At 37.5% G+C, this 16,305-nt stretch overlaps 1 protein-coding gene across 2 annotated transcripts in view; it reads left to right on the plus strand.

The window, feature by feature from the left end:
- LOC306867866 (putative helicase with zinc finger domain) overlaps positions 1 to 16,305 on the plus strand; it is a 65,001-nt gene that overhangs the window by 38,197 nt on the left and 10,499 nt on the right. Inside the window, exons 22-26 of one of the 2 annotated variants that reach the window (XM_079413796.1) lie at positions 8,559 to 8,763; positions 12,088 to 12,139; positions 15,004 to 15,182; positions 15,365 to 15,572; positions 16,130 to 16,212. In XM_079413796.1, the coding sequence (XP_079269922.1) occupies positions 8,559 to 8,763; positions 12,088 to 12,139; positions 15,004 to 15,182; positions 15,365 to 15,572; positions 16,130 to 16,212 (727 nt within the window). The remainder of the gene's footprint in view (positions 1 to 8,558; positions 8,764 to 12,087; positions 12,140 to 15,003; positions 15,183 to 15,364; positions 15,573 to 16,129; positions 16,213 to 16,305) is intronic. The other variant, XM_079413797.1, reaches the window with a different exon arrangement.

Here is a 16,305-nt window from a genome sequence, read left to right on the forward strand (position 1 = left end):
GTCACTGTAGTTTAAAGCTGCAATCACTTGCACTCGGAAAGAAGATGAATCTCTGATAAATCAGACTGATTGATTGATTTACCAGCAAGCATACTTTATCGGATCTAATTATCGGATTTATTTATCGGAGCAATAAAAATGACGTCATTTTCTCTCATATCGGTAGATAATTTATCGGTCCGATAAATATCGTGCATCCCTAGTTTTTACAAATTGGGCTGTCCAAATATATATTTGGAAGATCCAAAAATGAGTTAATCTGTATCCAAATCTTTAGAGAGTTATTTATTACTATATTTTCATTATAAAACCTTGACTCAATTTTTACTGGACTATTCAAAAAGACCTCTTAAGATGTCGTCCTACAAGAAGTTCTTTCTAACCAAACCCATTCTGGTATCTCTGAAATTTGTCTCCACCGCAAAGGAACTGTAAATTAGCGGCCCAATAGTAACTTCTGAAGGAAGACCGAATCCTCCTCCTGCTTTGGGCTTACATAGATGTTTTTTTAGATATTCTGACTGCTTTATAATTCCGTATAAAATAAATAATTATAGACTCTAATTGTGTAAATAATTTCACTGGAATCAGAACTGGAATGGAACAAAATACAAAAATCGAGGAAGGGTTACCATTTTGATTTCATTGATCTTTCCTGCCATAGATGTAGGTAAAGTCCTCCAAAATTTTATATTATCTTTTAGCGTATTCACTTTCACATGCCAGTTCGCCTTTAGAAGTGCATCTGCCTGCCTTGTGATTATGATTCCTAAATGTTTAAATGAATTATGATCAATTTTAAATGGTATAGAATTTAAAAATGTTTTGTCAATGTCCTCAGTTAGGGGCATTAACTCACTTTTATCCCAATTTATTGTAAAACCTGACAGTTTATTAAATGATTCTAAACGCTTCAAAAGAGGCGGAATAGACAATTCTGGCTTTGCTATATATAACAGTACATCATCTGCATATAAAGATATATATATATATATATATATATATATATATATATATATATATATATATATATATATATATATAGGGGTCTGTCATTAATTAAAATAGGGGCAATTTCAACATTCTGCCTGACATTCTCTGCCAAGGGTTCCATCGCTAGCGTAAATAGGTAGGGGGAGAGAGGACAGCCTTGGCGTGTTCCTCTATATAGTGGGAACGAGGCTGAAAATTTCAAGTTTGTAAGGACCGAAGCTTTTGGATTAGCATACAAAATTTGAATCCACTGAATGAATTTGCTCCCAAATCCAAATCTTTTCAGAGTTGCAAACATATAAGGCCATTCAATTTGATCAAAGGCACGTTGTGCATCTAAGGAAATCAAACATGCTTTTGTTGTATGTTTCGTATATATTATTTTATAAAGATGTCTCAAGTTTGTATGTGCCGATTTGGCATAAATCCTGTCTGGTCTTGATTTATGGTTGAACATATATACTGCTGCAGTCTATTCACTAATACTTTGCTAATGATTTTTGCCTCTATTGGAATAAGAGACTGGACGATATGATGACAACTTCATTTTATCCCGTCCGGGCTTAGGTATTAATATTATGTTAGCATTATAAAGTGTTGGGGGGAGTTTCAATTGAGAAAGTGATTGATTGATCATGCGAGGAAACATTGGGGAGAGAATCTCCCAGAATTTTTTATATAATATTCTGCACTGAACCCATCTGGGCCTGCACGTTTATTATTAGGGAGGTTATTAACAACTTCGTTTACCTCATTTAGAGTAATTTGCTTTTCCAACATTTCAACAGCTTCACTTATTTGGGGAAGATCAATATTAGATAAGAATTGATTTCATTTATATCGATATTTCCTGTGGATGTGTATACTTTATACAAGTCTGCAAAACATTTATTTATCCATTTTGCATCTGTTATTATTTTCCCACTCTCTGTCTGAATCTTATGAAGGGCTCTAGATGCTTCGGACTGTTTAAGCTGTCAAGCTAGAAGTTTGCGAGGCTTCTCAACTAATTCAAAATGGCATTGTTTAATTTAAGTTGTTTAGCAATTTTTTAGGCAAGAATAGAATTATATGCACTATTCAAAGTTACTATTTTCTTTAAAATAGTTGAGCAATAATTGGTTTTATAACTTTCCTCTAATTCGGTAATTTGTTCATCTATTTCATTTAATCTCTTTGTATCATCTTTGTTTTTTCTGATCTGAAATTAAATTATATCTCCCCTGATAATGGGTCCAGTGATAATGGGGCATGATCTGATATTAATCTGTTATGATATTGAGTGGACTTTACACGCTCTTGGACGATCATCTCTCGGTCTTCGCTGGGCCCTGTGCGCACGATCAATCTGGATAGGTTTGATAAAGTTTTCGGAACCCTGCAGTTTTGGAAGTAATTCCGCTATAAACTCGGTAGGCCTGCCGTTTACTTTCTTCTCTGCAACTCCTACCAGCCGAATGTTATTGCGTCTGGTGCGGGACTCGAGGTCTTTACATTTATCTCTGAGTCTCTTACACTCATCCAGTAGTTCTGCACAGTTTTTCTACGCATGTCAGACGGGTTTCTTGGTTCGTAGTAGCCTCTTCGATCGTAGTGACTTTTTCTGCCATGGTTGTCAGCGTTGATCGTAGGTCAGTCAATGTTTGCGTGAACGTGTCGAATGTTTGGCTAAATGAAGCATTAAGGGCTGTTATGGCGTCCATGATGTCTTGAGTGCTAGGAGAAGTTGTACTAGCGTCAGCGCCGATTTGCCTTGGCTCTCCCGTAGCGTTGCTCAAGGCTTTGCCCTGATCGTCGGCCTCTTCATGTAATTAGACTAAAGCAGCTTTAACCATTCAAACCGGAACCCTTGTCTATTTTCATTTTTAAAATTTTAAATATCAGTATTCAATGTTTTATGCTTAAAATGTCAAAAAATTATGCATTTGTAACTGGTTAAAGCACTCCATGTCCCTCTGAGCTGAATTAAATAGTGTGTAAATGCATCTAAATGCCACTTCGGATGCAACTTTAATTTCTGCGAAGATTAATTTTGATGATACTGGTTTAATTTGTTTGGTAGCAGCCTAAATGTGTGTTATCTTAATTGACTGATTAAATGTAACAATTTGACTCAAAAGATGTACACTTTTAGAAAAAAATGCTTTATTAAAGGTAAAAATCAATTTAAACTTAAATGAAAAAATTAATTAATCATTGATGTGAACTGACCACACAGAATATGAAGAATATCAAAAACTGCAGCTGTTCACAGTAGTCAGATATCAGCACAATAACACACTCTGCAAAATATCGTCTAATTATCGTTATCGGAAAAAATCCCAACAAATATTGAGAATTTTTTTTTTTTCCAATATCGCACACCCTTAGCTCTGAATGTTGTCGCACTCGTTGATGTGAAGTGAATAGGCCTGTCTGGATGTGTGTGCTGGGCAGACAGTGGCTCATTGCTGTCTGGTTTTGGTGAGTACCTGTATAGTCTGTGTCCCCGCAGGAAGAGCTGTCTCTCAGCCTTCCCATCATGCACTTCACTGCTGTCAGCTCGGACTAACTCGCTCCTCATGCACGGACGCTTCAGACATTGCTTCTACAGAAGGGACATCAAATCGCTTGGCGCCTCTCTTCAGGGTTCAGTGTGAAGCTAATGCACTTGTTTAGCATCACTGCCGTGTTGAGTGTGAGCATGTAGGGCAGATCAGTAATAAACAGTACTGAATATAATCAAGAAATTTGATTATAAAGAAAACAGAACAAACTAAACCCCCATACCACCCTCCTCACCCCTAGGGACCTAAGTAATGCCACAAAAAAGGGCGGTCAACGCCACACACTTGCTCAACCTACACGATCAAGATAATGGAGAAGGACAAGCCAAATCTTATCAAAGTGATCCAATTTGTTTAACAGAGTTACAGATTTTGTTCTAAATGTCATAACTTTACAGTTTCTTTCGGCCACTGTTTAACAGATGGACATTTAGTTTGTTTCCAAAACCTCATAAGTTTCTTTGCAGCAATACGACAATAGGACAGCAAATGTAAGTTAATTTGTTTTAATTCTGATGCCAATTCGATATTGAGTCATGGATCTGATGGTTCTGACTTTTTGTTCATTTGTTAAAAGGATGCAGGTTATTTTGTCCCATTCTGAATGCAAAGCAGCATCTGCAGATCTGTCTTTTTGTTTGTGACGTTTATTTGCGGTATACAAAAAGCACAGAGGGTGCGATGTTATATCTCACAGTGCACTGTGTTCGACCTTCCATTTTTAGTGTAAACTATTTTTAAAACCATTTCATTTCATTTTTATCCTCTTTTATCCACTCATTGAAATAAACATGTAACATAATAAGGTTATAATAACAATGTAGCCATTACCTTATGAACTCTTTTATGAGCATACTTTGTTAAACCCTCTCTAAAAAATTTTATTTTTTTATACATGCTTATTTTAACCATGCAGCAAACCTTTTAAAATATTTTTTAAAATTACTGAAAAAAATAAATAAGTGACTTTAAACCGTTTAACATTGTATTAATCTGTCAAAATTCTTATCGGTTGGTTAACGGTTAACATCCCTACATGTGACCTTTGACCCCTAGTGTTTTGGCTTTTGTGCTGGTTCTCTGATGTGATTGACAGTGTGTATTGCTGTTGGGCAGGGTTGGGTGTTCTGTGTGTGTGTGTGTGTGTGTGTGTTTATATTGGTGTGTTGCCACTCCCTCAGAGAGCGGTCTGTCACTTCGCTGGCAGCCCTCTGCTCCTCCGGCTCTATCCTCCCTAGCTGCAGCTCCGCTGTCGCTATGGAGACAGACTCACATCAACCAATCGCTAGAGCCCGGCCACAGGAAATGTCAAGCCGAAGGGCCTGGCAATTAAAGCTGTGTGTGTGGTGAGGACTCTGTGCTCTGAGCTAGCTGAACGGACAGCACTGTTTAACTGACTTCAGTAATCGAAACATTAACCTCGTGACATGACAATAATGACCACTCCAGCTAAAGTGCCATGATAGTTTCAGAATGTTTTTCAATGTAAAACATTTATTTTCACAGATCAGTATATGGTTTCATTTAATGAAAACATTTTCAAACATGTTTACCCCAAAATATAAAGTAAAAATAATAATGATAATATTATATATATAATTTTTGTGTATTTTATACCTCCAATTTAACAATTTATTCAACTTTAACTTAAAAATAAATATATATATATATATATATATATATATATATATATATATATATATATATATATATATATATATATATATATATATATATATATAATATTATTGAATATTATTCTAACATTTTTATTTTGCATCACAGTAATAAAAATTACAAGAATTGCATTATAGTAATGAGAATTTGGGAGTCAAATGTGCTTAATTGTCATGAAAATGTCTCAACGGTTTAAAAAAAAACAGGCTTCATTTCATTTGGCAAAATATAGTTTCGAACAACTTTCTTAATATTTTATTTGATATATTTTTACCGGTTACATGAGATTCCCTTATACACCTTTGACAGATAAATGTGTGTTTGCTGCTGTTCAAGCTGGCTGCTGTATAACAAATCCACTGTCTCCAAGCTGTTTTGCATCTAATTCAGTCTGTCACTGTAGCTTCAACTTGTCAACTCCTCATCAAGCTCCTGATTAGTTCAATCAGTTCCGCTTCCTCAAGGCCTCATCATATTATCTGAAATGAGTTCTGCTGTCTGAGGAGGAGGGGGCACAAACTATTGCTCCCGGAGTTGGCATGCATTGCGAACACTAACGCAACTTGATGTCTCGAACTGTCTGGTGCTGATATTGCTCGTGTTGTTGTGTGACACTAGAAGATGTGAAAGTGTGTAGCACTGCTGAGATCATGACAGATTTCCCATCAGGGACGGTGAAGTATAGCGTCTCTGCTTGAGCTGTTGCTTAGAGGTTTGTGCAGTAAACCGACAACAGAGTGTCAAGTGCATCAACCCTTAAATTTATACCAAATTAATAGTAATCATTAATTAGTTACATATTGCACATTAGGTACAACATGCTTAAAGTTTGCAGTAATTATACACTGCATGTGGCGCTCAGCGTAGGGCCTTCATAAAGATTGATGCTTTCATCGGTTAACCTGCTTATGCAAGTTAAAGTGCCTACAGACCTGGGCATTTACTACTTTTATTTCTTTCCCGAGCACAAAACGGAGCCAAGATCATCTCCATAGACTGTGTGAGACCCAATTCAATGTGTTGTATCCTTCAAATTGCGCAAACTGAAATTGCGACTCGAAAATACGCTTAATGGGAACGCGTGAAATTTGCAAAAACTCACATATATCGCAAAAGTTTTTACGCTCACATGAGGTGGTTTTTCGGGCAATTCGAAAAAGGAATATTTTGCAAAACTACAATGGAAACTGTTTTTTTTTATTAATAATATTGACTAGTGCAGTGGCTGCAATATACATAAACCTACCAACATCCATTGCCATGACTTATAGCGAGAGGAAAAATGAACAGACGCTGTCTGTTCCGTGACGCAAGCCATCCCAGCTTGTACATTATCTCCAAGCATCTCTTATCAGCCTTAAACCGACCAAAATCTTACAGCTTCAAATGTTACAAGATCCCTCATCTGCCGTTTTCAGAGGCAGGAGAGATCAGCCGCTAATTTACACGGTGACGCATCGAGTTTCTCCAGCTCTGAGTCACAGTGGAGGTCTGAAATTGTTTGAGATTGGTGTCACTGGAGTCAGGATTGTGAATTTCTCCTTCCAAGCTGCAGTGACGTGAAATACGGCTATTAGGGAGAGAATCAGTCATATTTCTGCCTTCCACGTGTCTTTACCAGTCAGCCGTGAGATCAGATTTGGTTTCTTACGTTGCTTTACCCTGCTTAATGTGCTTATGTGATTGAGTCATTTGTAACTCAATAAGTTGATGTTCAATGGTGCAAAAACTCTACCGTTTTGCACTCTGAATACGAGCAGCGTCTCATTTTGTTCCACAAGGGTTCCAGTTCTGCGCCTTGTTTTACATACTGGATTAATAATGGATGTTTTTACCCCTTGGGGATTCTCAGAATGGAAATCTGTACTGTAGAGTAACTAACTAAAAGTAGTCATGAGTAGTTCAAAATGCTCCAGCAACAAGCTAGTCTACAAGCAAGTAGTGGTGTGCCACAACAAAACACTGAATCTCTGGTTTAAAAATCTTAACGGCATGAGCTGAATGAATTACCAAATGCTTTCTTAAACTGCTCTCTCTTTCCGTGGAATTGGAAAAATCCATTAATACTAGTGAAAGAGCTTTCAGCATTTAAACAATAAACAGCAGCAGTCCCTGCATAGCATTATAATCGTTGTTTTTAATCATGAAACATTTATTATATTCAGCTCTTTTGCTTAGTTTGAGACTCATAATATTATTTAGTACATGTTCAAAGCTGTTCAAAATTAATGCTGCACCTAGCTGAAAAAAAAAGTCTGAAATTAAATTGTGTTTTAAATCATAAGATATTGCCCCTTTAAATATCTTCAGTGTCATAAACTACTTATGTTAGTCGCTTGTAGTTTAGATAAATACTTTTTTAACTGCAGTTGAACTACCTAAGTGATGAGCAGCTTGTAGTATCTCAAACGTTTGGGTAATGCTGTAATTAAAACCCACTGAAAATCTCCACGTTTCCCCTCTTGCTCTCCATCCCACTTCATATAATCACTCTCCACTGACAGCCATTGGGCATAACAAATCTAGTTATGGGCGGCTGTGTCGGTGCTGGAAAGTGTTTTATGTTTATGAAGAGTGTTTCTGATTCACTGTATTTGTTCCAGGCAGCATTGTGTTTAGGTTGTTATTTTGGTGCTTGAATGTGGCTTAATTTAGATTTTGATTGTGCTATACTGATTAGTCACGAGTAAAGTGAAAGGTTATGCTCAAGCGGTTTATTTTTGGCTGTGATTTTGGGACATACAATTTCAATGTTTTTGTCTGTAGTTTAACAATTAGGCTGCACTAAATTGAAACTAGATGGTCCTTACATGGCAGCAAAAGAACAATGTGAAAGTTGTTTTTAACTGGCTGTGCCGTGCGCAATATCATGTTTCTTTTGTAAATGTTGTTATTTGGTTAAATAGATACAATGGGGAAAAATACCAATTAAGTATGCAAATATTAGTGACTTTTTCAGTGTTTTTTTTTTAAGGTCACATTATTTCAAGGTCCAATTCTCACTATTAATAAACCATTAACTATATTTTTTGCCTCAAACTCCTAATTAATAGTTAGTAAGGTAGTTTAGATGTTGGGTAGGATATGCTCATGCACAATATGTGTTCATATAACAGTACTGAACTGTTCATTTCCACTTCCATTATCCATTCCATTTTTATTTATTTTTCCCAATATGTCTAGGTGGGTCCTTGCATAAAGTTTTGGAACTTCTGATCTCGAGTGTCCCTTCTTGGATTTTTTTTTTTGTGTGTGTGTTGATGGGGCATTTATTGTGAGGGAAATCTCACTATACAATTGTGTTTTCACTCAAAATCTCTGCTTCTATTTGGTCCATCACAGAAAGTTCTGGGAGACCTTCATCTCCATCTGTCATGAGAACCACAGTCTCCACGGCATCACCTTTGAACAGATTAAAATCCAGCTGGAGGCCCTGGAGCTGAAAAAGACCTACGTGCTCAACCCACTGGCCCCAGAGTTCATCCCCCGTGCCCTGCGCTCGCAACATCCCCAGGGTCCTGGCAAGCACCAGCACTCACCACCCAAGGTAAGAGTCTTCATCCTGTTCAAACCCCAATCGTTGATAACCAGATTACTTAGAGATTTGAACAAACCCCTAAACTTGTCAGAAGCTACACCAAAAACAAGCCAGACTCCCATAAACTGTTTTTCTGAATGAGAAAGGTAGCTGTTTTGCCCTTGATTTTATTGCGTTCCTCTTCCATTTCACACAATGAATGTCACGATTGGGCTTATAGCACCTTCAGGCCTTCTCACAATACAAGATATTCCTACCAAATGGGCCAAGTTTATAACTCATCTCAGTTCATCTCTTGTACACGGAAAGAAGGACGTGACAGTCGCAGTGTCTGCTCGGGTACGGTCAGTGGCGTCCATGGCGGAGGGTTTGATATGACGTGCTGTGATGCACGCTCTCCCCCGCTGACATTAATAGCTCAAATTTGTATCCGTTTCTACTCACCCCCTCCGTTTCATTTTAACTAGTTATATATGATTATTGGATGCTTGATTTATTGGCCTTAAAGTCCAAGTGTCCCCATCTCATGAAAGCAGTTCAAGTCATTTTTCACAGCAAAAGTAAAAGAAAGAAGATAAAAAAATGAAGCTTATTTACATTATTTCCATGGCATTTTACATATATAGTGAGGTTTTTTTTATCGCATTTATTTACCTGGAATATAATTTTTTTTTATTATTAATTAAAGGGGACCTATTATGCAAAAACGGCCACAGTGTGTGAAAACAACCAGCCTATAATGGTACAAATCCACCAACTAATTTTTTTATAATCCCAATAAATCATAAACGGTTTGAGCTCTTGAAGCTCCGCCCTCTTCTGAAAGGGGGCCGGGAGCACCAGCTCATTTGCATTTAAAGGGACACACCACAAGAACGTTACATTTGGCTCATACCCTAAAAGTGGCAATTTAAGCTATAAAAAAAATTATCTGTGCAGTATTTTGAGCTAAAACTTCACATACACACTCTGGGGATATCAGAGACGTATTTTACATCTTGTAAAAAAGTGAATAATAGGTTCCCTTTAATAGCGGATAAATAATGGAGAAACTGTTTTGGTTATCATAATGGTGTAGTTATACCTCCTACCAGCTGGAGCAATGGGGGGGTCAACCTACCTAACAAATTACTAACCTCTAGGATTGTCTGATCAATGGCAAATTGGGTAGTCTTTTGAACACCACCATTGTCACCACTCTTCCAAAATGGTACACAAAGCGCCTGTCCCAATATCAATGCTTGCACTCCATGCATTTAACCATTTGGCCACTTTTGATTACATGATGGGACACACTTACTACAAAGTGTTGTAAAATTGCAGGTTTTCATTTATATTACGCTGCACTTTAAAATGAACTTGTTACATAGGGGACTGTCTGTTCAGTAGTCTCTTTGTACAAGACACATTGTAATTGTGGTGCCTCGAAGTAAAAAGCAGTTGCATAAAAAAAGAAAAAACACTTAACATTGTACTACCAAATTATATGTGATATCTTTTTAATATAACTTACACCAGAAAGTTTTTCTTGACATCTCACGATATTGGGCCACGTGAGCTCCTAATTGTGATGGATAAGAAGACATGCTTAGACATTAATAGCAGTCTGAAGTGGTATTCTAGGTAGTGTGGGTATACTGTGGTTTGCAGTAAAAGAATAGTTCACCCAAAAATAAAAAATTGCTGAAAATTGACTCACCAGCTGATCTTCTGTTGTAAATGGGTGCCGTCAGAATGAGAGTCCAAACAGCTGATAAAAACATCTCGATAATCCACGCGACTCCACGTCTTGTAAAGTGAAGAGCTGTGTTTTTGAGAAACAAATCCATTATTAAGATGTTTTTAACTTCAGCCAATTGTTTCTGGCTGAAATATACTCTTAGGAAATATAGGAAGCATTATTATGGATTATGGACTCCTATTTTGGTGAGAAGCAATGATTTAAAGTTAAAACTGGTTTTTATTACAAACATGCAGCTTGTCACAAGACATTAGTTGATGGACTTGAGTCGTGTGGATTATTGTGATGTTTTTATCAGTTGTTTGGGCTCTCATTCTGACGGCACCCATTCACTGCAGAGGATCCACTGGTGAGCAAGTGATGTATGTAATGATGATGTATTGCTAAATTTTCTCAAACTCTGTTCCCATGAAGAAATAAACTCATCTACACATTCGAAGGCCTGAGGGTGGGTGAATTTTTTTCAGCAAATTTAAATATTTGGGCGAACTGTTCCTTGCAGGGCACTGAGCTTTGGCATTTTTCACATATGAGACTTACTTCCCGTCGCATGCCATGCGCTCTCAAGTGGCCAAATCTACAAGTATGGGTATTGGTACAGGTCCATTATATACATTCTTGTTTTGATTTTGTTTACCAATCTCCCAGTTTTCGTAATGTTTGTATACCTAGCAATAACAGTGATGTCACCACAACACCTAAAACCCTTAACTTAACAAGCTTGAAAGGAAAAGGTCAATGAGAGGGTCAATAGCAGTCTCAGTCTGAAATAAGCTTTGCCATACAGACAAAGGAGGGAAGAACTCAAAAACCCAATTCTTTACCAAATAACCACCATGTTGTGGTCATCTCTAGTGTATCTTGATTGGAGTGTGATAATTATAGACAACGCCATTGATTTCATCCCCCACTTGACAGGTGCGTCCCCAATTTTGTGCTGTAATTTCACAGGCTTTGTACAGAAAGTGGCTCATCACATGCTGATGAAATAAGTAGCGTGATCGGTGGTTCCTGCAAACGTGCTGACCCCAGAGTGGCGGTGCTCAGAGCTGCCAGGAGAACGCCTCAATCGCCCGTTGATGCTGTCAGCATGTCATTCTTTATGCACTCAACGACATTGATCAGTTTTGAAATGGCACGCGTTCCCAGCGTATCACATTTCAGTGCACCAAGAACAAGAGTTTGTTCCACTCGATTCACTGATTATCTTTGCAGTTAGAGCTGTGTTTTTCTTGGAAAGCATTTGTGTGTTCCCAACCACCCCCTCAAGTCGCCCTCCGCCCTCATTTTACTGAATCTCCACCCACGTGGAGCCGACACCCCTGACCCACGTATCAAGAACATCTCAGACGAGATTTGCCTGGCCATGTGGAAGTAAACCATTGTAACCGTTTTGACAAATCAGTGCTGCCTCACAGCGATGCTCGTGCGCAGGGTGACCGTCGGCACGGAAAGGGGAAGCACGGCCCCCTGACCCTGTGACTATAGTTAGCACACTAGATGCCTAAGACCCCCTTCCCCCCTCACTTTCCCTACGCAGGCTCCTTCTTCCTCTAGCAGTGATTCACTCAAACCCTCCTCTTCCTCCACAGGCGAAAGGACAGCTGGCCAATCACACTGAACCCTTCCCCCCTGAAGGCTTTGGTAAGTCTCTCTCTCTTTGACCCCTTGTTCTTGAAGGTTTGAACATTTTCACACATTTTCACGCAGGCTTCTCTTAATTGGGTGGATGTGCTCTCATTACGTGTTCTCTAGCTCTGAAATGCTACAGTGTAAGGTTGTCACGATACCGTAATCACATCAATGCATGTCAATGTGTGCAATTTTTATTTTGGCAAGACATTTAGTATATGGGTAACAAATAAACAACCAAATCCAAAGGGACAAAGTGTGTATATGTGTGTGTGATATATATATATATATATATATATATATATATATATATATATATATATATATATGTATATATATATATATATATATATATATATGTATATGTATATATATATGTATATGTGTGTGTATGTGTATATATATATATATATATATATATATATATATATATATATATATATATATATATATATATATATATATATATATTATCATACATGGATTTATCAAGCACTTGACATTATTAATATATAGTAATACAGTATATATATATATATATATATATATATATATATATATATATATATATATATATATATATATATATATATATATGTATGTGTGTGTATATGTATGTATATATATGTATGTTATTAATAATAATATCCCAATATTTGCTACAGTTGTGACCATGTACTTCAAAAAAGTAAAAATTAAATAAAATGTCTTTATATTTTTAAACTAAAACAAATGAGCATTTTTATTCACTGAAATAATGTAGTTGACTTACTTTTAATTTTGACTTTATATTTTTAATGGAAGACACTTTGGTTTTTATTTTGGTGGGCCAAAAAAAAAAATAGGAGCAAGTACTGTACATGCAATCATGATACTATATTTCCAATTCTACCATCTGAAAAGCAGTCGTGCTCTTTAAGATTGTATACCTTGGCACTGGTGTATTTTGCAGCAGGTTCTTAGTGTTAAACCTTTGTATAGGCCACCACTTAAGAGTAATTTGAGGTGGTCAAAGCCACTTCACATTACCCGTTTAACATTCATATGAAGCACTTACCTAGAAAATAATACGGAGAGGTCAGCAGCTGTATTAGCCCCACGTGAAGGAGATGTTTTCACAGCCTTTGACTTCTGATTGGAGAGTTTGAGGATATTATTGGTGTGATGTGACAGTGCTGTCAGAACAAATCGAGGTCATTAGTTTGTGGAGTGCCGCTTGAGTGATTGTCGAAGGCAGAAAGAGAAGACAGAGAAGAGTGAGACGAGATCAGTCAAGTGGATCCAACTTCCTTCCAGCCTCACTTCTTGCCCAATCAAAACACGGTCCTGCCGATAATGTGTGGCAGCAGCGCCTTGGATTGCTGTGTGTCTGGGCAAATGACTTGAGCCAGGTGTGTGTGTGTAGTGTGTGCTGTTCAGTGCTTGTGAGGACATTTCGGGGGTGGCTGTAGCGCAATGATTCTGGGGGTGTTGGGCTTCAAACAGACTACTTCAATCTGAAGCAGGGATGACTCTGAAATTGGTACAGATTAGGGTGTATCAGGGCGTAGTTACTCACTAGAGCTTTTAGATCAGACCTGTGTCTGATTGAGCATAAGGTGTTTAGGAAAGCCTTTTTCCACACTAGGGTGTGCACAACGGAACTGCACACAAATCAGTGTTGGGTAAATCGCAGGAAACATGGTCACACTTTATTTTCAGGTCCAATTCTCACTATTCATTTACTATTAACTGTGACTTTTGCCTCAATAAACTCCTAATCTTCTGCTTATTAATAGTAAGGTAGTTGTTAAGTTTAGGTATTGGGTAAGATTAGGGATGTAGAATATGGTCTTGCAGAATATGTGCTTTATTAGTACTAATAAACAGCCAATATGTTATTAAACTAATAAATGCTAATAAAGCAAGTAGATAATAGTGAGAATTGGTGCCTATACTGAAGTGTTACCGGAAACATTATGAACATGTTCAGGTTATACTCCTCCAGAATTGTATTTTATTTAGTGTTATTTATTATTTTATTTATTACTTTGTCGTTTGATGCTTATGAGGTGTGCTTAATAGTCATTAAATGTCATTTAAGGTCACAGTGTAATATTCATGCTCCTGAAAACATGCTTCATTTTCTTTATACAAAATATTATTTATAATTGATCTTTTTTTCTGATTTTGGGATGAAATTAAACGTTTTTGATTAATTTGGTAAGATTCACCAATAAACATGGCCTTGGATATGATTAATTTGAACTTCATTTGCAAAATTAATTAATCTTGGAAGTGCACACAATTAATCTTTGTATGTGAATACTGTACATTCATCTCTTATCAAAAATGAGTGCTAAAAAAATTGCAGTGATGAACAGATGGAGAGTAGAGATTTAATTAAATCAGTGAATAAATAACACTTGGAGAAGAGTTTTAATAAAACTATTGATCAGTGTTGTGTCACACATGTGCATGCATTTTTTTGCCAAGACATTTGGTTTTGCCAACAGATAAACAGCCATAACCAAAAGGGCCATTTTCCATTATTACACATTAGCTTTCTTGTTTGTTAACAGTGATAAATGTCAAGGAGAGTCAAATTTGGGTTAAGGGTCTAGCAAATGTGTAAATTGGATGACAAATGTCTAGAAATTTTATTTTATCATTAGTGTTTCTCCAGTTTGCTAAATGTCTAGCTGGATTTCACCTACTTCATCATATGATACTTTACTCCGTAATCAGCTTCTTACTGTTTGATTACTGAACCAAAGAGCAATTCATAGTGTTGTCAGAAATGATTCAAGTTCTACTGCTTTACCATTCCAGAGTATTAATGTAATATGAGATATGATTAGTTTAGTCACAGTTTTGGATGATGTTTGTATCTTCAGTTCAGCCCAGTGCTGCTGTGTTGATGGGGAACTCTATTCAGACCTTTACTCCACCAGGAGCCGGAGCTCCAGCCTCCGGCAAATCACCAAGCCCTGTTCAAAGAATCGACCCCGCAGCCAGCATCCTGTATGTGCCCGCTGTCTATGGGGGCAATATGGTAATGCCCATGCCTCTTCCGGTATGTTCTGGACTTATTTCTCTTATAACCTGTTTATTTTTTAGAATCTTTGAGATGTTTCACCCTGTTTTCATGTTCTTTTTCCTGGAATTTGGAGGCTCTTATCTATCAGCCCTACATGCATGTCCTTGAACATGCTGCTGTACATTTGTTTGACTCTCACCTCACCCTCTCTTCACCAGTTGCCGTGGCCCGGCTACCAGAGCCGTTTCGCTATGGATCCTCGCATAATGAGTCATCAGGCCGCTATGGCCGCGTACAACCTCAACCTGCGGCCAGCAGCCAGTCGCACCTCACCTGTGCTGTATGGGTTCAGTCACCCGTCTCCTCTAGGCCTGAACCAGCAGCCCACCTCTGAGAAAGAACTACTTCAGGAGCCCAGTGGGAATGGTAAAACTCGCAACGCTAGTGTATTCATTTTAACAATACTGGTAGCTCAATATGTGCCAGCAGCAATGCCAAGGTCATGGGTTTTAATCCCAGGGAGCACAGATACTGATGAATGTATAACTAAAAAAATTATTATTTTAGTTTAGTAGGTTTGTGCTTGTTGGATGTATTGTTCGAGAATTACAAAAATAGTTTACGATAATAATGCACTTACATTTGAACTCAGGAGGGTTTATAGGATGAAATATGTAGCTCGTATTTTGGCAAAAACGCTTTTGTAAAATATTCAAGTATACATACCAAAATACTTCCTCCTAGACATCCACTGTGGATGGAAACCAACCCAGAATGTTCCTTTAAAATACTGTTTTTCACATCAGTCCTGTTTGCATTTGCTAACAGTTCATATTTTTGACTTTACTTTCACTTATATTACATTGTAAAAGTTTATTTTGAAAGTTTTTGAACTTGGCAAACTCTCCGGTTTGAGTCTTCATATACGGCTGTTGGTGGGGCCTTTTGGGGTTTTATTTTGCTGATTTGTTGTCATTCTTTAGGGAAAATCGACATTAATGGAAAAACGGAGCATTGTAGGCTGCTGACACCCGAGAGGAAAGCCCCTGAGCTGAAGGAAAAACAGGTACCACCCATCCGCCCGTTCCCTTTTTGTGTCCATCCATCTATCATACGTCTTTCCCGATTTGATCTGAACTAAATCAAAGGAGCCCACTAT

This window comes from Barbus barbus, assembly GCF_936440315.1.
Source record: "Barbus barbus genome assembly, chromosome: 4".
In the NCBI taxonomy this organism is placed as follows: Eukaryota; Metazoa; Chordata; class Actinopteri; order Cypriniformes; family Cyprinidae; genus Barbus; species Barbus barbus.